The following is a 22,008-nucleotide window of genomic DNA, read 5'->3' on the forward strand; positions in this document are numbered from 1 at the left end:
TTTAAATGAATGAATGAATGAATAAATAAATAAATAACAAAGAAAGACTCTGAAGAAACATCAGGAACGGGCAATCCTCCTCAGATCTTTGGATGGCCAAGTAAGTTTTAAAGGCCTTAGGAAAGAGGACCATCCTAACCAGGCTGCACAAAGATGGCAGTTTTGTTGCCGGCTGGGCCATATTAAGGAATTTGTTCCACAGACAGGGGCCACCAAAGAGAAAATCCTCCTCCTGTGGAGAAAATCCATATACTTCCTGTGGAGTTGGCACTCAGAGGAAGGCTCCAGAGGCTGAGTGTAGTGTCTATGTAGATTGCAGTTGGGAGAGCCACTCTGACAGGTATTGCAGTCCTAACCTATGTAAGGCTTTATAGGTTAAAACCAGCACCTTGAATTGGGACCAGAATCATACAGGCAGCCAATGCAAGCAGACCAGAACTGGCCATATATGTTCGGACCTGCGGTTCCCAGTTATTAATCCTGCTGCTCCATTCTGCACCAGCTGCAGCTTCTGAATAGCCTCCAAGGACAGCTCTACATAGACTGCATTGCAATAATCTAGTTCAGAGATTACCAGGGCATAGACTACTGAAGCCAGGACATCCTTGTCCAGATAAGGGGCATAGCTGGACCACCAGCCAAAGCTAGTAGAAGGCAGTCCAGGCCACCGAGACCCTCTGAGCTTCAAGTGACCAAGATGGATCAAAAAGCTATGAATCTGCTCCTTCAGGGGGAGAGTAACCCCCCCAGGACAAGTTGAACACCCTCTAATTCAGTCAGTGGAACCACCCACCAACAGCATCTCAGTCCTGCTTGGACTGAATTCCAATTTGTTAGCCCTCATCCAGTCCATTGTTAGCCCTCATCCAGTCCATTGTCACAGCCAGACAGCAGTTTAGCACATCCACAACCTCACCTGCTGACAATGAAAAGAGAAATAGAGCTGTGTGGAATCAGCATACTGATGGTAATGCACTCCTCAAAACACTGGATGACCCCAGTCAGTGGTTTCATATAAATGCTAAAAAGCATGAGGCACAAAACATCTAGGAATGTTTAGTCCACAGGACTAAATAATATTCCTCAAGCACCACCTTCTGGAGATGGCCCTCCAGGTAGGAGCAAAACCACTACAATGCATTGTCCCCCACTCCGAACTCTGACAATTATCCCAGAAGTATAAAATATTCAATGGTATCAAAAGCCACAAAGAGGTCCAGGAGTAACAACAGGGTGGCATTCCCTCTATCTCTCTCCCAGCATAGGTCAACATGCCAGTCAACAAAAAGCAGGCCTGAATCTCAACCAAAATAGATCCAGAATATCAGTTTCACAGAGCCTGAAGCAGATTGGCAACCACCCACACAAGAACCTTGCCCAGGAAAGGAATACTTGCTACTGGCCTAAAATTATTCAGATCTTCTGGGTCAAGGATGGGTTTCTTCAGAAATGTTTTCACAACCACTTCTTTAAGGCAGCACTGGACCTCTACCTCTCAGAAAGAGGCATTAATCACCTCCCTGGTCCAGCTGGTGATAATATAAGCCAGGAGAGGGAAGGACCCAGTAAAGCAGTGGTTGCCCAAACCTGGCCAAGCACTGTGTCGGCATCCTTGAGCTGTACCAACTGAAACTCATCCAATTAAACCAGACCAAGCTGTGCTCTTGTTATCTCCACAGATTCAACTGCTTTAACTCCAGAGCCCAAGTCCCAGTGGCTGTAAGATATTTTTTTTCCAGGAAGTGCCCAATGAGTAAATTGAAGTGGGCCTGAGATGGTTCCAAGGTCTCCCTGGGAACAGAACACATTAAGCCCTAGACAACCTTGAAAAGCTCTGCTAGGAGGCAAAGGGAAAAAAAACAGAGGCAGTGAGATAATTGTTTTTTTGCAGCCTTTACTGCCTCAAAATATACCCAACTGTAGGCACAAACAAGGCTTCTGCTGCGTTCACTGGGAGTTTTCCTCCATCTGCACTCAAGCTGTTTCTGAAGTACTTTTATCGCTGTAAGTTCTGGGATATACCGTGGGCCTGCATGAGCTCTACAACAGAGAAGGTGCTTAGTAGCAATCATGCCATGGATTGTTTCTGCATTCAACAGCATGACCAGGGCTTTGACAGGAGTATTAGCCATGTCAACTGACAAATCCCCCACGACCCTCTGGGAACCACTCAGATCCATTAGCTCCTAGGGGTGGACCATCTTAATAGGTCCCCCACCCTTGTGGAGGGGAAAAGCTGCCATCAGTCTAAATCTCAGTAGGCAGTGATCTGATAATGACAAAGGGGCTAAGACCAAGTCCCCTACAGTCAGAGAACCACCCTCATATCCAGATGAGAAGATCAACCCTGCTACATGCATTGGGCCAGTGACGTGTTGGGACTGTTCTATGGTTGCCATGGCAGCCATTAAAACCTGAGCCACTCCAGGTTAGGGTTGGGATATCCTCAGTGTAAATATGGAAATCCACCCCCCGCCCCCCCACGACTATCACGTCTACCCTGATCCTGAACCACATACTTCTGTGAGAACAACTGGGAGAGACTAACTCCTCCCCGTTCATCCACCCAGGTCTGTTATACATGCCAGATAGTCTGCCTCATCCACAATTAAATCATGGATGAGGGAAGTTTTACCCTGCAGCAGCTGAAGACTCAAGGGCAGGTTGATATGGCAACCAATAAATCCATGGCTGGAGGGAGGAGCAAAACAAGGCACAGCTATTAGCAGTCTAGGCTGTGTTTCCCTTACCTGGCCCATTCTCCTCCCAGCACCATATCTCCCTCTATGGTGATCAGGACCCCCACTGGGCCCCACAGCCACCCTCTCAGCCACAGCTCCATGCACAAGCCCACAAATGCAGGGGAGGTGAGGGAGAAGTGGACAGGCACCCTACCCTTGTGGCATCCCACAGTGGCCCACCCCCTTTGGTGTCACCCTCTTCAGGGACACCAGGGGCAGCCCAACCACCCAGCAGCAAGCCTATCTATAAGCCCAGGAAGAGGCTGGTGGAGAGCCAGACAGGTGCTTCCCCTCTGCAGTGATGGTCACCTCCAACGAGGCCATGAAGATGGCTGGAAGGCAGCGGGCAGGGGGCAGCTTGCAGCAGACATGTTAAAGGGCAAGGAGTCTTCTCCCCAGCAGTCCCATGCCTCCTCACCAGCCCTGGAACTAGATGGGTGTTCCTGCAGTGGAGTGTGGAACTAGACTTCCTGCAGAGCTGATGGAATAGCTGCTGGCAGGTGGCAGCTGAGAGAGAAACCTAAGGGGGATGACAGCAATGTTGCAACAACAAGGTGCCATAGTCAATGTGCTATATCAGCTTTCCTGGATCTCTTACCTGAATTCGTATCACTGCAGCAAACAAAAGCTAATTCTTTACACATTTCTTTGAGGGTACATTCTGTCGAATTCATTGGGATTTCTAAGTAGGCATGTACAGGTTGTCGTGTGGACTGGAGGTGATGGTCTTCTTAAAATACTTTACCTTCCAGGGGAAGAGGCACTTGACTGCTTGAAATCATGAGGTGATCTTATTTTAGGCAATTGATTAGATTCAGTTGAAGACAGCTTCACTGAGTCAGATAACAGCTCATGCATAAGGGTGAGGGCTTCAGAGATTCGACGATTATAATGTTCAGTTAATAAGGCCCTTAAGAGGAAAAATCAAGATGCCTATGAAATTTGTGTTTACTACATAATTGAAGAAGTCTTTTTTTTTTTAAACTGACATTTCCTTTAGCTTACTAAAAGAAGCCTAAAAGCCTTTTCTTGATGGATTTTTTTAAAAAGCGTTGTTCCTGTTCCATAGGTACAATAGTGAAAGACTATCATCCATCACCAGCACAGAGAGTTTCATCCAAATAGTAACAGAGTCATTGAAATCTATGAGACTTGCTAGTTATTGCTAACTTATATCCCCTTGTTTTCAGAGGACATATTTTGACTTCCTTAGGGTCCAATTAAAGGTGTTTTCAGGTACCTTTTAATCATAATTTGTAAACTGTACTATGGGTAATTTCCCAGTAACTTCCTTGCTTCCTATTACTGGGCTTCAAAATGTTACTACCTCTGACAGACAAAACCTTTCCAAAGCCTCCCACTGCTTTCTACTTATTTTTAGTTGGCTTTTCCTCTGTGTTTCCGATTTCCATGGTAATCAGAATCAACCAGGAGCCTGCCTTTCTTCTTATAAGGTCCATTTCAATGGGACATAAAACTTGCCAAGTCTTCTAAGAAATTTTTCGCTCTCTGAGGGAGTGTTTTTTCCACTAACCCTGTTTTTCAGCAAAACACCAGGTTTGGAATGTCATCTCAAGCCCTACAAGTCAACTACTTTTACCAAGAAGAATTATTTCATTCTATTATATATTATATATCTGTAGAATGAAAGCTATATAAAAGAAATCCATTAATTTGCAGTGATTACAACAGATAATATTAGCAGTCAGAACAATAGAGAATTAAAGGATTAGAATGAGAATGGAAAAAAACTTACTTATCTTTCTCATCTTTCTTTTGCTGCTGTAATTCAATATCCCGTGTTGTAAATCTAAGTGGCTACAAAAGAAATTCAAATAAATATTATCATCTCCTTTATTTCTTAAAAACTTTTCTTAAAACAGTACAGGAACCTTTTCTGAGCTAGGATTTAACAATGGTGCCCCAGAGAAAGGTCATGAAATGGCCACTGGACAACTGGTTGCCTTTAAACCTTCTGAACCAACAATCACAAACCGTAACTGTACTTTCATCTAGAAAAAAATTAACTCTTTGTGCAACACACTAGAAATTGCTTTTAAATAACTGCATTGAAATTTACTACTGTGATTCCACAATAGTCACTACTAAGCACTCTAATACACCAAGACTATATTAAGTACTTTTAAAATGTTTGCTGCTGCTTTCTTCCCAGAGATACTTGGGTAAAGAGCACACATAAGATAGCAGGGTTCCAACATTATTTTTAGACTGTCCACTATTAAAAGTGCAGATCAGATTTGGCTGCTTATTTTCAATAACTATGAACTGTAACCCTCTCTGCATCTCATTAAGTAATTCAACCTTCCCTCATCTGGTGCCTTCCAGATATTTAGGATAACAACTCACAGCATTCCTGACCATTGGCCCAGGTGGCCTGGGACTGAGTGAGTTGAAGTTCAAAACAACTAGAAGTCATCAAGTTGCAGAAAGTCGAGTTATTCCCCTCTGTAGGCCCTGAGTGAAGATTCCCTGAACCTTTCCTTATGCACTGTATTAACCACAACTACCTCCCTTTGTGGTTACCTGCCTCCCTATCTCATTCATTTCCAACAATACAGTTCAAAACAGGAAATCCAGTTAAGTCTCTTAATTAAATCAGCCTATAACATCTGTATGTCTAGCTTCTCAATGCCAGCGCAAATAAGAAGCTTTGCACTGATTCTAGAAAACACCCAAGTTTAAGATGTGGAAGGGCAAAGAATTCCATGGCACTGGGATTGCTTCTCAGAATTCCTCTCTGAAAATATTTTCAGGGCTGGTAGAGTAGTAATGATTAATCCATGGGTTAAAAGAGCAGGCTTAGAAATTATACCCTCTCTCATTCCACTCCCATCTATCTCAGATGTGATCTCACAGTTCAATGTGCCATAATTAGCCCACAATTCAGTGTACGCCACTACCATTTTGAATAGATAAGCTTGACTGGAGGTTGTCCAACTGTGGAACATTACTGTGGCTTGATAATTCAGCATAAATAAGCTTACCATTTTTTTCCTCAAATGAAATGGATTATGTTCTTTTGCCCTTTGTTCAGCCAGTGTTTGCAGATATTCAGCTAGTCTTTCCTTTCGCTTTCTTTTCATCCAGGTCTGTAACTCTTTTCTATCTTTTTCTATTTTATGCGAATGTCTACTCGCTACCCTTGAGAGGCTGAAATGAGGCATGAAATAAAACCACAACAGAGATGCTGATATATTACATTTTACAACATGATTGTTAATATATATGTTGGAGGAAAAACTTGTAAAAGAAACACACAATCCCCAAGCTCTACAAGGATTTCAAAAGTACACACAGTTATATTTAAAATAAAAACCATCCCTGATTTTATAGCATCAGTATAAAATTAGTAAGGGCAGTGTAATAACAGGAATCAAAATGACAGTACATGATTATTGGCCACAGGACTAAACACACACACTATGGGCCTTATTGCTACAACTTAATCTTTTAGTTGTATACATCTATATTTAACTATGATCTGCCAATAGTAATCCACATATGGAAATAGATTTTTGTTTGTGTAGGTAATGCAGCCGCATTACCTTTTGACTCATGTGGGCTAATTATTTCCATCCACGGCCACCAGTTATACAGCACATGAAAATCGGATTGGAGTCTCACAATATAAAATTCTGGGGGAAATATGAGTGCCTACACCCATATGCAACTTCTTGCATCATTGGTGTGTAAAGCACAAGACTTAGCAGCTCAGGATGCTCCCATGAAAAACATGGAAGCTCATCCACTGAAGGTCCAGATAACAGTATCTTTCACTTGCAATTCTCCTGTGTTTTCCCGCTGCTTCTCCTTTCCTTTCTCTTTCCATGACATTAAGGAAGAAAGGACCGTCTAGCTGCATGTCTTGACTTGTAGCAAGAGCCTTTTGTCTCAAAGCACCCTTTGTCTCAGTAAAGGTGTACATTTAACATTACCTGGAGACTTTTTTAGACTGTATTTCTGTGAGGCCCAGTTCTGAAGCAGAAACGCCACCCTCAATAAGATCAGTGATAATGTCAGAAACTCCACTCAAGCCAGTGATCTGTAGGCAATCCTCTGAAACGCTAGAAAAAGTGAATATTACTATAAATGGGAAACCACTTCTAAGAAAATCTAGGGGCAAGCTGGACAATGTGTTAACTGTATGGCTCAGAAAAATAATTTTAAATTTCATTCCTTTCCCCCCAGCCAAAATCCCCCAGCTGTTATTTGCCCTAGGATGATAACCGATACTAGCACCTGTAGCAGTTTCCCTCCAGGAAGAAAGAACAGGATGGGTGAAGGGTTAAAAACACTCTTCTGTCAATAGACTTAATCAAGCAGCTATAAAAATAATCCCTAAAGACCTGGGCATGTTTAACTCTCCAGGTGTACACAGGTTGTGCAGACACACTCCAGGTGTCTGCACAACCTACTAGCTCTATACATCCTACCTGGAGTTTGATAGGGCTAGGTGTGAACTATATGGGTTGGTACTAGGCCAAAGTGTAGAAGTGAAGCTGTGGGAAGCACAGAGCATTGAGATGCAATGTCTTAAGACAAAAAGTCTTAAGATGAACGCTACATTCCTGAATTTAATTGCAAATTAAGGGGAAGTGCCATTGACAAAGCTCTCCATCTAAAACTATTTTTAATCCAAACTGTGGTGTCATTGAGGATCTTAGTCAATAGCTTAGCCTCTGCTTGGTCTCCTCATCCTTCTTCACCAGACACCTTTGTTTGGATGATGGTGGATAATGTGATGCACTTCACTGTCAACAAGATCAGGTAGGTGTTAGGCTATTATCCAATTTTTGTAATGTAGAACCTGAAAAAACTGGAGGTAGTCTGTGTCCATAGCATTTTTTTCTAATGAACCAGGAAACATAGACCTTTGGTTGCACTTTCCTCTGAAGTCAGCTAATTAGAAGCACCCCCATTTCTTCTCCTTTCCTCCCAAGTTATCTATTTCCAGGCCCATGGCTCACTATTTTCAATAGTACTCAAGTTTCTTGGTCATCTAACCTCCTAGTCCCCTGCTCTGCCACTTCCATAGTGCTATCTTCCCTTTCTTATTTGGTAAACACTAATATCCTCTATTTTTGTCCTATCTTATCTCCTAAATTAGGCCTATGAGAACTTTTATTTATATGGATTCTTCTCATTTCAGAATAACTTTAATGAAATATTTACTTATACATACCTCTCATCCAGTTCTCCTATTCTAAATTTGATATCTACAAAAGAAACAAGAGTTCATCACTAAAATATATCTGTAACATTATGTGTATGATCCACAAGAGAAGCTTCCATTTGATACCCTCCAGATGTCTTGGTACTACAATGTCCAACATTCTTAATCACTGGCCATGCTAGGTAGGGTTACATTAGGGCTTGCAAAAGTAATTAATAATTCTTTATTAGGCAGTGCTACATTACTCAGAAAACTATCAGCTTAATATCAGAACTATAGTAAAAATCACCCACCCAAGAGGAATTTACTTTTCTACTGTGATAATACTCTGAAATAAATGGTATAAGCAGTGCTACTATCTTTATGTTAAATGGCATCCCACCAAATTTAAAGTCATCTGGGGATGAATGGACCAATCCTTGGTCATGGCATCAAGGAACATACCATCAGATGTTTTTGTTATGTGCTAGTTCAAGACCTCAAGTATCCAGCCATGGCATGATATCATCAAGAGTACAAGTGTTGTCATGTGCAACACTACTGTCACCTCAAGTCTTTGTGTGAAAGTGTAACGAGACAAAGTAGAGTGCCTTTTGCATGGGATATAGATAGGAAACTATTATATATATTTTAGCAATTTTACTTTTATCTTCTAAAGATGGATGGTTGGATACAGGTTTAAGCCAGAGCAACTGAACTGATGGAGATGGATTTAAGCAGCCAGCCTAGAGGAATCAGGCCTGTAATTATGGATCAAGCCTACAATGGCGCTAAGCAAAACTAGTATCTTAATCACAATTCAGCAAATTGAATTGATAGAGTTAACATCAGCTCAGAGTAGACATAGCACTTTATCTAATGTTGTCTTGCTTTAAGTAGTTCCACTGCAAGTTATAGGACTTAAGTTAGACTAACACTGAATACAAACCCACACTTGAGAATTTCAACAGATATTACGATTTTATGGGTGCTCATCAAAACAAGTTAAGAACATGAAAAGAGGCATGGTGGGCCATCCAATCCAGCATTCTGTCCACACAATGGTCACAGGAAATCCACAGACAGACAGGAGTGAAATAGTACCTTCCTGCCCAAGTTGCCCAGCAAATATAGTACATAAGCATACTAGTCTGATATTGGAGGTACCAAATAGCAGTGGTTTTCAACCTTTTTACAGCTGGGAGACTAGCAAAAATAGGAAACTTATTTTGGGGACCTCTGAGGCAGAAATAAAAAGCATTGTATACATAATATAGTATTTTGCAAATTAGTTTTTAAATATAGTACCAAAAAAAATTCTCTAAAATAATCTTTCACAGTCCAGCAGGAAATGCCGGTGGGCCGGAGCTGGTCTGTGGGCTGGCAGTTGAAAACCAGTGCCATATAGTTATCAGGTATAGTAGCTATTGACAGACTTATCCTCCACGAATTTGTCCAACCCCTTTTTTAAAGCTATCCAGTTTGGTGACTGTTACTACATCTTGCTTGAAAAGGATTCCATAGTTTAATTATGCACTTCACAAAGAATTATTTCTTTTATTCATCTTGAATCTCCCCACCAATCAGTGTGATAGGTGACCACAAGTTCTGGTATTATGAATTTCCCACCAAGTAACTTCATACTGCTAGAATCTGAGGTCATCCCATGAAGCTATTTGGTAAGAGACTGATAACAGATAAAAGAGTTTATTCATTGAGTGCATATATAAACTATGGAATTCACTATCACAGTTACTAATGATGGTAACTAATTTGAATTTCTTTTTAAAAGTATTGGATAATGGGAGGATAAATCTATCAATCTCTAATTTTGATGGCTAGATGCTGTCTCTAGTATCAGAGGCAGAATGCTTATGTGCACTAGTTGTTCATTTTATTATTACATTTACATCTCACACTTCCTCAAAACAGCTCAAGGGAGTTAAACATACAAGTTAAGTTCAGAGCTTTAATTCAGCTGTTATGAAAACATGGCTAATACTAAAAATGCTTCCTAGAAACAACAGACAGCACAACTGCTTAATTTCTGAATCAAAGTAAAACAAACAAGTACAAAACAGTACCAGTAGATGTCTTTTTATCAGTGGGAAGATTAGCAGCAGATGCTGAAGAAGAAATAGAAGGTGTCTGCAAGACAATGTAACTGCTTTGTGAAGGTTCAGTTTCTGAGCTTTCGGCCACCTCTATTAAATTCTCTACACGTACATGACTTGAGTAATGTTCTGTTTCAAAAGAAGAATAATTGAAACCAGATGAGCTTAAGTTTAGTTTAAAAAATGTACAAGCAAGTGTTCAACCTCCAGAGTAGGCAGACTAGGGGTCAACATGCAAATCCATGATGAGGTGGCAAGTCAGCCCATTCTTGTCCTGAACCCATGAACCTTCCTCTCTTACTGGTGACTACTGTACACTGCATTTCCCACAGTTCTACCAAGGGAGCCAAAAACACCAACCTTCTTTGGAAAGCCTAACACCAGATGCAAAGAAAGAAATGTCATCCTCTCTTGGCTCAGCTTCCATAACAGCATCTACTGTTTTCACTAGCTGGAAAAAGAAATTACACTTTCAACAATGCTATTTAACGGAGGTATTCCAACAGGACAAATATACAATTAATGTATGCATAAAGTTATTCTACTCTTGGAGGAACTAGAAAAGATCATCTAGGTTAAGATGTTCCACTGAAGTCCAAGGTAAAGAACATTCACACTATTGTATTCCTGATCACTATGTATGGGTGTGAAAGGTGGACAATGAAGAAAGCTTACAGAAAGAAAATGGATACATTTGAAACATGGTGCTGGCAGAGAGCTTGCAAATACCCAGGACCAACAAAAAGGTGAACAAGTGGGCCCTTGATCAAATCAAGCCAGAACTTTCCCTGGAAACAAAAATTATGGAACTGAAGCTGTTGTATTTGAGTACATCATGAGTCAACAAGACTCACTGGAAAAGACTATCATGTTAGGGAAAGTTAAAGGCAAATATGAAATGGACTGACTCCATAAAGGAAGTCATATCCTGTACTTTGACAGGAGACTCTATCCAGACAAGGAGGCATATTTTGGATAGTTGGATTTGCATACCTGCATGCATCTATCAAAAATAAAAAACAGCAGAAACATTTGAGCAAATCCTGGTCTCTGTGGCTGTCTGGCTATGGCCCCAACGAGTTAAGGAAGAAGAGCAAGGGATTCCCGTTGCTTTCGCTTGCTCACTGTTTCCTTGCATCCACCGTGGGATCAGTCACCCAGTTAGGATGACATGGCAACACTTTGCGGTTAGAACAAGCCCTAGAACAATCCAGGGATTGTCAGGGTGGTTGCTGCCTACAAACAAGCCACCCTGTGGGTAGTGGTCCAGGTTGGTACAACATGAGAAAGGAGTGTGGCTAGTTTTCCACAATGGGTTGCTGTGTCATGCAAACCCAGTCTATATTTTTATGCATCAAATTGTAGTACTTGTAAAATGCATTTCTTTTTAAATTTATTTATAACTTTTCTATACTGTCCCATCACAGATGTCTCGGGACAGTTTACAACAGACTGTAATTACCATTTAAAAATATTTCCTTTTCAAAATACATATAATATTGATCCATTTAATTTTTATCATATTTCTCACAGGAAAAAAGAAAGCTCTGAACAGAAGAAAATAAATAAAACACATATACCAATTTGGTATTCCTAAATTCTTTCTCCATTCTTTCTGCCATGTTCTGTAGGGTCAATAGTTGTCTATTCATTTCCTTTAGTTTTGTAGAGAACTGCTGTTTGCTAATTTTTCTGGCTAAGAATTCCGTGGAGGACTTAGTGCTGAAATCTTCATGTAGAAACCTCAAGGTAAGTGGATCTCCAGAAGCCTCTGTCTCTGGTGACACTTGTGGTGATTCACTTTGAAGAATATCTACTTGACATTTGAAAAGAAAAAAATGTTGAAGCTTGTCCCATGCTATCAGTTTAAAAATCCAGCATTTTAAATAATTACAGCTTTTAAATAATTGCTTTCTCACAAAGTCTCCAGAAAGTGGTATGGAACAATGAAATACACTGTTTTCTAATACGAAACAAAAGAAGGTTAGAAGTACACTTTTCTTAGGAATGAAGTTAAGTTAAATAGTATTAAAAGGAATACATTTTAAAGCAGCCAAAATATTAAAGATGTTCACCTTCATTCTTGAATTCTTCTGGTGGAATTACATTAGTGACAGATGCTGCCATGTGATGCAGTTTTGCAGAAGTAGGAAATTCAGTCTTCACAGGTTGTGCAGTAATGTGTTTTGGAACAGACTCAAACGTATCAGGTAAATTTTTCAGAAAATCATCATTTTCTATATCAACCACTTCAATGTAGTTCCTTCCAGTCTAAACCATATTTAAAACAATAGATTATGGGTAGCAAGCAATATTAAAGTATTCAAGATTTTTACAGATAAATCATAGAACTGAACCTTTCTCCCCACAGCTGATCTATTAATAAGACAGGCAGGTATGCTTTTTGACTGTTGCATTATATCACCAAATATTTATCACTACTGACCAAATCCAGTGGAATATCAGACAAGGAAGATGGCAAAGGCTTTTCTGTGACTTCAGTAGGGAATCTGCAGTTCAAGCACAGATCAGGTGGCAATGTCTGAGGATTACCAGAAGGCCAAAGTTCTGTAAGAAGAGAAGGGAAAGTCTAAACCCTATGGGCAGTATATTTCCAAGTGCGATAGAAACCTTATTTTGAAAGAATTAGTAATAACACTGGTACAAATATAGAAAAGCCGAGAATGTACAGTAGCTAAGACAATCAAGATCTAAAGCAGGAGTGAACAACATATATCCCTCCCTCCATTTATGGAATATTGTTTTCAAAAGAGGGTAACTGTAGCATCAATGGAGCACCAATGGTGCTAATAAGCTAATTTTGACCCCTCTCAAGCCTGTATTCTACAAGTGCTAAACAGACCCCTCCTAATTATGCTCCAAGTCAAATCATAATTATTTTTTTAAAAAGAGAAGCCTTAAACTCAATGTAATCCCAAACTGGGCATATGATCTGTCATAGCAAATACATCTGGTCCCTGGGTTAAGAAAGAGTTCTGTTCCTGAGATTGTCTTTAAATGTCAAATCATGTATATAAAAAGCATATAAAACACTTAAGGAACACTTCCATATACACTAAAACATCTTAAATATAATACAGCATTTTAATAATGATAATAATACATCAATAATAAAATAACTACAGGCACTAGAGAGAGAGGGAGAATCTGTATATATATGTGTAGATACATGGTACAATTCTTAAAACAGCAGATAGTAAGAAAGAAATATAGTAAAAAGATTATTAAAGGTTAATACTTCCTGAGCTAACATTAACCCTAATGTTAATTGGGAGATGGCACTGGTGTTGGAGAAGATGGACCTGGTGATGGAGAGACAGGGTTGGATTGTGTTGCTGGAGCAGGGGGTTACCACTGGAGTCGTTTTTTAGTTCTGACTTTGCTACTCTCTGGCAGCACCTGCTGCTTTTTCCTTCCTCCTCCTTTCCCTTCCTCCCTTCTTATTTTTCCCTTCCTTCCTCATCACTAAACACTCACTGACTGCAGGCCCGCTTGCTTGCTGCTCAAGGATGAGGTGGGACTTCCAGGTTTGCTCATTCATAAGTAGGGGTTTTTCTTAACTTGGACATTCGTAACTGGGGGACTGGGTGTAATCATACTGGCAACAAAATCCAACAATTACTGCATTGTACAATATTTACTAAATTCTACAAACCAAAACTGCCTCTTACATTCTATCACAAGTCTCTGTAATTTATACTAGTATTTATCATGTCCACATGATAAGATAACAAAATACAATGGAGGCTGAGAAATAATGGCTTGTCTAAGACTAATAAATGTGTAGCTAAGTTGAAATTAGAACCAAAAGACTTCTAGCTGTTCTTAACCACTATTCAGTCTCTCTCTATAGATATAGATTGTGTGTGTGTGTGTATAACTTAGCCCCCTGAAATATTTAGACATGAGTTCTAGATATTTCAGGGGGCTAAGACACACACACACACACACACACACACACACACACACACGAGGTCTACTCCTGACAGAAATATATGACTAAAAACCTGAACTATATTTTTGAAGCCCACACTACACAAAACATACGAGATGCATTTTAGGATTTCTTACAGCGTATATTTTCTCTTCTTTTTCTTCCTCTGGGTTTAACAGCATGTATGGGTAGATTCTGATTCTGTTTGGAGTGGCAATACTGAGGGGGTGTGGTAAACCCTTTCCCATCTGGGAAAAGAGCAGCTTCAAAGGGGGATTTAGAAGAGAAAATGGAATGACAGCAAAAGTGAACCCTTCCTCTCCCAGTGCCAATATACCCATCAAGTGTAAGAAACTTTCAGAATGAAAACAATTGTATGGCCAGAGGATACATTTTTTTCCAACATAACCTTTTTTCTGAAATCAATGAATAAACTCAAGGAGTGGCAAAGACTATATATGAGCTCCTAAGCACATACTTGAAAAATGAATGACTTTGAAAAATGTCTTCCAATATGTGGTTAACCTGTGGGAATTTGTGAAAATCAGCATGAATTTTAAACATATAGTGATGGGGCGATCAAATTACCTGTGCAAGACTATAGCCATTTTTACACGTTAAAACCTCTCCTATATTTTAAGAAAAATGAAGAGTTTCCTGAATGAAGATACAACATACATTTTTTCCAAAGTACATACAAAGAAATAAATACAAGTTAACACAAATAAATTGACTGGAAGCACACCTGTTACAGATGTAGAAGGGGTGGCTGGATGATTTTTATGATGTAAAATTACTTCACTTGTGACATTTTGCACATCTGGATGTGACTGAAGTACTAGATTAGAAAAAAATAAGTAAAATCCACATTGATTAACCAGCACAAGACAGATCAACATTCTATTACATATTAAAGGAGAGTGATTCTCACAAGAAAGATCAAATAACTTGGGCTTGAGAGTAACTAAAAGATCTAAAAATTTAGAGCTAATTAAAAGATTACATTTAAGTTTGGATCCAGAGTAGCCCCCTCCATAAACAGAACATTCCATAAACAGAATGCTGGGCAGTTGAGCAATAACTCCTGGTCATGGGAAAGGTAGTGTAGGCACTACATTTTTCATTTATTTTCCTTTCAGCACCTACAGTGCTATTTTGATGATCCCTACAACCTTCCTGAGATGCTTAGGCAAAAGGTGACACAGGGGACTGGAGAGAAAGTATGGAATCAATCAGTTTTCCATTTCTGTAGTAGGAGATTTCCTCAAGTGAATTGTATTCACAAGGCTCTGGATGCAATAGAGCATGTGCACATTTAAAAACATCAACCAGTACAGTTAACACAAACAGACAGAAAGCACACCTGTTACAGATGCAGAAGAGGTGATAGGTTGATTTTTACCAGGTTCATAATCTATTTCTTCTGAGACAGTTTGAATATCTTGGTGCAATTTAATTACTTGATTGACAAGAAAAAATCAGGAAACAATAAAATCAAGATAAATCAATATAAGGAGAAATAGTTCTATTAACTTATCAAAGAGTAATTCCTAGGGAAAACTAATTAATTTGGCCTGAACAGATACAGCTTTCAACAAACATTAAGTTTGATATGTAATATACCAAAAATATTCTTATTGTCATTTCTTCTACAACTCCTAGGCTACTAAATTCTTCAGAAATGCCTAACTGAACTCAGTTCTGAACTAACATACTCTTTATAGACACTCAAAACCTGAACTGAAAAAAGCAGTTTCAAAAGTTTTTTAAAAAATAACACAGCAATTTCTTGCAAATATTTTACCAGCATCTGTATTTGTGCTAGCATCTTGAAGATCAGCAGTCCTTTTTCTTACAGAAGCCAAGTAATGTAACTCTGCTGAAGAAATAACTGGCTCTGGGTCTAAAATAGAAGATCATATGATTACTATGCAGATTAAATGTTGGGAAATTATCTCATTCTCAACAGCTGCTGCTAACTGCATTACTTCAGCTATACATTTAAGATGAAAGCATAAGAATCTTTGCAGTACAGTACTCTTGCTCAACTGCCTTCTCTAACATAAGCTTGCTTGATTGCTACATTTGTCATCAAAGACTTTTCTTTGCTAATCAACTGACCAGGACTGCATGGAAGGGAGATGAATATGGCAGCACCTTTGGGTGCCAAATTCTAATGGTACCCCCTCCAAACATGGTAGTGGAGTTCTTGCACCTTTGCCCTGCAGGCTGCCCACCCATCCATTTTGCCCATTTCTCTTGCTTGGTGGATTCTCTGAGCCTGAAAGAATGATCAGACAGATTCTCTGAAAAGCCCACAAGATCCAAATGCCATGCTTTGAGCAACACATTCTGAGTGAGGTGACCATGAAAACGGAATGTGCCGTGGCAATGCAGCCAGTCTTCATAGCTAGAGCCACTTCATTTAGAATGCCTCACTTAGGAGAGAAGAAGAGAGGAGGCAGTAATGGCAGCACGTCCACTAAGTTGTTCTTGAGGATTCTGAAGGAGGGGACGATATGAAAGAGCTCCGCATCTATCCGTGACAAGTAAAGAATAAAAGTATATTAAGAAGTCACCATCACCTAATGGTAAGCCACTTCCTCTGCTGCCTGTGAAATGCTCATCTCTAGTAATAATCCTGTGAGATAGGTCTTAATAACCAGCATCCAATACTGCTGCTGTGCTACCAGGAATGACCACTAGTAGAACAGGCAATTAACTCAAAATTAGTACTTCCTGAATTGAAATACTTAGCAAAGGATGCAGAAGGAAGCTCTACTGAATGTAATTGCTAGGTTTTCCATTTCTCAACATCATTTTGTAGGAAATACTCACTTAGTAAGGAGTCACCATCACCAAGGTCATAGCTCAATTCTTCTTGGATGCACTAACATAAGAATAAGTATAATTAAATATAGAAAGATGCTGCTAGCAGCTAGCATACTAAATATTATTTAGTGTGCGCAGCTAAGATACAATAAGTGTGCTATACCTTTCAATTAAAGTATAGCACCCAGTTTATTAAATTGCTTAGCTTCCAAAATTCTCACTATCATCTTAAAATACTACCTAGAACACATTGGTGGGCAAGGGAGGGGGAATAAAATATGCTCTGCTTTGATTAATCTATCTAGTTTGAAAGATTTGTTGCATCTGAACAAAATTTTATTTATGTATTCTGATGGCTTATTTCATAGATTAAGTGCTTCAGAATTGTACTGCTGTAGAGCCACATAAATTGGCAGAACAGGTTTGTCCTTATGCTTTCCACTGCCTTTCTCTCTATTTTCCTAAAGAGTTGCTTTCAACAGTTCATTTGGGCTGTAAAAACTGTGCTTTCTTAATGCAGTAAGTACACTGCAGTTTTGTCTGGGAGAAAATAGTTCATGAAATACAGAGGTTAAAAGGGGAATTATCACTACACTATACTAGAAGCTAAAGGGAAAACTCTTCTCTTCCTCCTCTCCCCACACTCTTCCTCTTCATTTCTATACCACCTGTGGCTGAAGTTCTCTGGATGCTGTACTAGAAGACTAGCTAAATATATCGCTAAAAGAACATGTGAGAAAGAAATTTCTGTTCATGATTTCTAAAGTGCATCAGAACTTTAACAGGAATGATACATCCAGCAAAATAATTATGAATGAGCATTCCCATATCACTGTACCTTAGCTTGCTGTTCAACATCAGTTAAAACAACAGAATAACCTTGTTGAAAATTCATGGTTGTTTTCTTCCTCTCATCCTTCTCCTTGATCTGTTTCTCAACACGTCTCTTCTCCCTATCATCACATTAACATTTTAATTAAAAATAATAATTACATCCTGATTTAAGAAACAACAGGCTATCTTTGTTAAAAGGCTAGTAGGCAAATTCCCAATATTATTAAAATGCCAAGGCCAGTTCCAAAGCTGAAGAGTTCTGAACAAGATGCCCTCTGGTGGGTTCCTCCTATGTCAGTATGCGTCCCCGTCCCCACGCTGACAATAAGTGCACTTAGAAAAAGCACCATGCAGATGGGAAACTACCGTTTTAAATCTTCTATAGCAGCTCAGGGCACCTAGCATTGTTGCAAGTCACTATAGGAAACTTAAGGAGGCCAATGGAGTCTTTTGGGACCCTGACAGCAGCTCAAAGATGCCCACTTCTGATGCCAGGCAAGTAACAGATGGCATTTAGTGGGCAGGGGCAATGACACTATTTCATAGTATGAAAGGGAAGAGGACACTACTCTACCCAAGGCAAGAACAAATATTATGGGAGTCTTTCAGAGAGGTGTTCAGAAATAAAAGTGGAAACTGGATGAGCTTAAACACTGATTCTTCTACATAATAGATGGGGACACTGGAACATGAGTTATTTACATGAACATTCTTTTTGGCTAGTGTGATAGAAGCAATCTAACAATGGATGCTTAAGTCTCCACACCACCTAGGAAAGGCAGGGATCACATAACAAAGATCTTTGTCTTATTTGGGTGATCCTCCTCCAGTTTTACACATAGGCTAAAATTTGACACCAAGTTAATTGAAAAGGGAAGGTAGAAGAAACAAAATCCAAGAAGAGAAAAAGCTAGCAAAGGAGCTGAAAAACCTTGCAGCTAAGGGAGGAACAGCTCTGTCCTGGGCAAAAAGCAAGGATGAACTAGAAGAGGAGCCCTGGATCATTGGAACTAGACAATGTATCATGTACTCCTTGCTGTTCCTGGGGAATGGAGCAACCCCACTATCAGATGCTTCCTCACACCAAACTGGGAAGTTGTTAGACTACAACTCCCATCATTCCTGACCATTATGTTGGGCTAAAGGGAGTCTGAATCCAATTTCTGAAGAGCAACAGGTGCTTCCTCACCCATTTTACACTTCTAAATAACTGTTAGCCTGGACCACTTAATGGCCACAGGACCCTGCCTGTCTCTTCCTTTGCTATTCTGCATTAAAAATGTGCATAGGCTTATTTGACTGCATGGCTGATGTTAACAGCCTTGTCCCTTTAGGGTTCAGAGACTATTTCCTGATTATTAAAAGGACAAGGAATGACTAGGGCTAAGAGCTAGCTCCCTTCTAGGAGAGGCTGGTGACTCTTTTATCTATTGCAGCTCTTCTTTTCAACTTCATGAAATCTATCCATTGTGCTCCATTCTGGTGAACCTATTTTAGGGATGGAGTTTCTTCTTAAAAAGCAGGAAGGAATGAACAACAAGAAAAAACAGAATAAAATTCCGTTTGGCAGGCTGAAGGGAAAAGATGTAAGCATTTGCTGACAGGAAAGCAGATGGCACAATCTCTGCGATACTTCTGCAAAAACAGAAGGGATAAAAATTTAGTAGCGTGAAAGAAGGTGCTGAGCTTCCTTTTAGAGTCAGTCCGGTATATTAACATTTTTTCTTCCCTTGAATGAAGGACACAATGATTCTGGACCAGCAACTGACAGCAATTATAGTTTCTTTGCGACATGTCATCAGCCTGAAAGTATAGTCCTTTTCACAGAACAGTAAACACATTGGCACTGACATGATCAAGTTTAAATTATTGGTAGGTATGACAAAATAAAGATAGGCAGCACTCTTTGCTCTTACCTTTTATTTTTCTTGTCTTGCCTTGCTTCACATGGTTTAATGTTACATTTTAATAACTGATGGTTTTTATGTTCAATAAGTGGGGATTGGACATCCTGACAGCTTTGCTCAAATGCAAGGAGAGTTTGAAGTGGTATGAGCTTTGGTGTTTGAAACTGTTTGGCAAAGCAAACAAAACAGTTGCATTAAGAATCTCTCTTCCAATTCTGTGGTAAGCAGGGTAAGTAGAAAATGTCAGACTCTGATACAAGTCAAAACATTTAACTTCCAATAATGTAATGGATGAAGCAAATAGCATTTGGTGGAGAATCAAGCATAAGAGACACTTAAAGTGAGCACTTAAATTGCATGCCCATATTTTTAAGAAAGTATTAACATTTTTATTCAAAATGTTATATTTATCAAATAGATTACCTTGGTGAGTTGAGGCAAAGTAGCATAAAGTAATGGTAATCCTGTCTGCCCAAATGGATCTCTGGAATCTGTCACCATTCTTGTATGTTTATCAGGCATTAAACTGGAAGCTTCTTTGGTCTGTGAGCGGGGCTTCAGATATAGCAGGGGAATTTCAGTGAAATGTTTGTAAGATTTATACAAGGGAAGTTCATTGTCAACCAGTCGTTTCTCTGCCCTCAGATGAGCATAAAAGTGCTGTGAAGATGCCATGTTTCTCTTCTTTTCACAGTCATCCAGAGGAAGATACATAGAAGTCCCTGTATTTACATTTTCTGCCCAATGGCTCATCTGCTCTTGTACTTGCCTTACAACTTCATGGTTGCAGTTGTTCAAATTTAGCTGTGCTGTTCTCCCACTGTTGTGCCAGGACACCTGTAAATCCTGAGGATTTTTTACCATAGGGGGAGGTGCAGCAGGACCCCAAGCTTCCCTTTGTTGTGGAAATGGTTCAGCGAAAGATTTGGGAAAGGCCACTGGGCAAATATTGAGTGGCTGGAACTGATAGTTTGATTTAAGTTTAAGCAAAGGAAACCCATCCACATTGTTTGAGGGTTTTGCCAGTGGAATAAGCTTAGGCTTCTTCTCAGCATGCAGTGAAGCAGTTAATAAAGGCAGTGGCCTAGTTGTAACTTGATGAAGCAAGCTTTGAAATGGAGGAATCAGCCTTGCACCACTGGACCTGCTCCCTGGTAAGCCTGAAGAATTGTTGATGTGTGCAGAATTCTAAATGAGAAAAAATATTGTGATATTTATATAAGATTTACAGATATTGTCTTGCTATATTAAGGCAAAAATAATGAAGGATAGCAGAGCATATAAGATAACTTCTTATTCTGAAAACGCAAGTGTTTACTTACTGAAATATTTCCATTGTGGCTTTGTTCATGTAAGTTCTTCTTTTCCCCAGGACTGGTATGTTCCTTATTAACATTCCATGTGTTTTCTAGAGTTGGAGACTGTGCTTTTGGAAAGTCATCTGATTGATGTTTAGGGAGAGACTGACCTACATTGGTCCCTGCATCATTTGTAGCCTGGTTTCTTCCCAACGGAAAGGGCTGTGACTGCTGCATTTGTTGTGACAGATTTGGCAGACTGGCAAAAGATGATCCCACTATTTGCATGAGGCTCATAAAGTTGATCTGCTGCAGCTAGAACAGAAATTAAGATTTGCTAAAATGTGTCTTGACCAAAATCCATCAACAAATATTTGTAGTTGCATAATTATCCTATTAAAACAGATAGCAACTGAAATACTTTCCTGCTTCCTGGTCATAATTTGCTTCTTATTCTTCAAGTGGCACAAAATTATCTAAGAACAGTGGAAACAGCAACTGAATAATACCAAACATTCTACTGGATATCTTCAAAAGTGTTTATTACCATTTCAAGAGCAAAGTTTGGTCCTGTACAAATAATGTAAGTACAGTTGCTGCAAATGCAGATTTTTGTACTGGTATAGGAGTATAATCAATTAATATACTTCATTAATTTAAATTAATTAACAAATTAATTTATTACAGTGAGTTTTCTCAAAGAAACTGTTTAAAAAACACAGCACCATTTCACAAGTAGAAGCTCTGTACATTCATCTAGATATCTAATGCAAGAAGAGAAAAGAAGTTGCTTACTAGGGTTCTATCAGTGGTCATCTGTGTATTCACACATACAGGCTCTGTACCTGTGTGAAGCCTTATTTCAAAAAGCTTCTATAGCTGAGGATTTCCTTGAGAGAAATCCTCCCCCACCAGAATAGCACATTTATGTATTTTATTTATATCCTGCCTTTTTTCTTTTCAAGAAACTCAAGGTGGCTTGCATAATTCTCTCAATCCTGTCCTCACAACAACACTATGAGGTAGGTTGGGCTAAAAGTCTTGACTGGCCCAAAGTCACCCAGTGAATTCCATGGCTGAGTGGGAGCTAGAACACAGTTCTCCCAAGTCCCAGTCCTGAACTCTTAACCACTACACCACACTGGTTCTTGGCA

General features: G+C 39.5%; 1 protein-coding gene across 7 annotated transcripts in view; it reads right to left on the minus strand.

Annotated features, from left to right (window-relative positions):
• The window catches only part of CPLANE1 (ciliogenesis and planar polarity effector 1), an 86,551-nt gene that overhangs the window by 13,941 nt on the left and 50,602 nt on the right, over positions 1-22,008 (minus strand). For 5 of the 7 annotated variants that reach the window (XM_044431207.1, XM_044431208.1, XM_044431204.1 and 2 more), the window contains 18 exons: positions 20,879-21,169; positions 19,980-20,744; positions 19,566-19,720; positions 17,654-17,768; positions 16,822-16,873; positions 15,788-15,886; positions 15,347-15,442; positions 14,729-14,821; positions 12,475-12,596; positions 12,104-12,299; positions 11,609-11,844; positions 10,389-10,479; positions 9,999-10,157; positions 7,945-7,978; positions 6,698-6,826; positions 5,747-5,912; positions 4,498-4,559; positions 3,487-3,651 (listed from right to left, as the gene is read on the minus strand). In XM_044431207.1, the coding sequence (XP_044287142.1) occupies positions 3,487-3,651; positions 4,498-4,559; positions 5,747-5,912; positions 6,698-6,826; positions 7,945-7,978; positions 9,999-10,157; positions 10,389-10,479; positions 11,609-11,844; positions 12,104-12,299; positions 12,475-12,596; positions 14,729-14,821; positions 15,347-15,442; positions 15,788-15,886; positions 16,822-16,873; positions 17,654-17,768; positions 19,566-19,720; positions 19,980-20,744; positions 20,879-21,169 (3,026 nt within the window). Of the gene's footprint in view, positions 1-3,339; positions 3,652-4,497; positions 4,560-5,746; positions 5,913-6,697; positions 6,827-7,944; positions 7,979-9,998; positions 10,158-10,388; positions 10,480-11,608; positions 11,845-12,103; positions 12,300-12,474; positions 12,597-14,728; positions 14,822-15,346; positions 15,443-15,787; positions 15,887-16,821; positions 16,874-17,653; positions 17,769-19,565; positions 19,721-19,979; positions 20,745-20,878; positions 21,170-22,008 lie in introns of all 7 variants that reach the window. The other 2 variants (XR_006414843.1, XM_044431206.1) reach the window with 2 other exon arrangements.

This window comes from Varanus komodoensis, unplaced genomic scaffold (genome assembly GCF_004798865.1).
Source record: "Varanus komodoensis strain SLA01 unplaced genomic scaffold, ASM479886v1 scaffold22, whole genome shotgun sequence".
Taxonomy (NCBI): domain Eukaryota; kingdom Metazoa; phylum Chordata; class Lepidosauria; order Squamata; family Varanidae; genus Varanus; species Varanus komodoensis.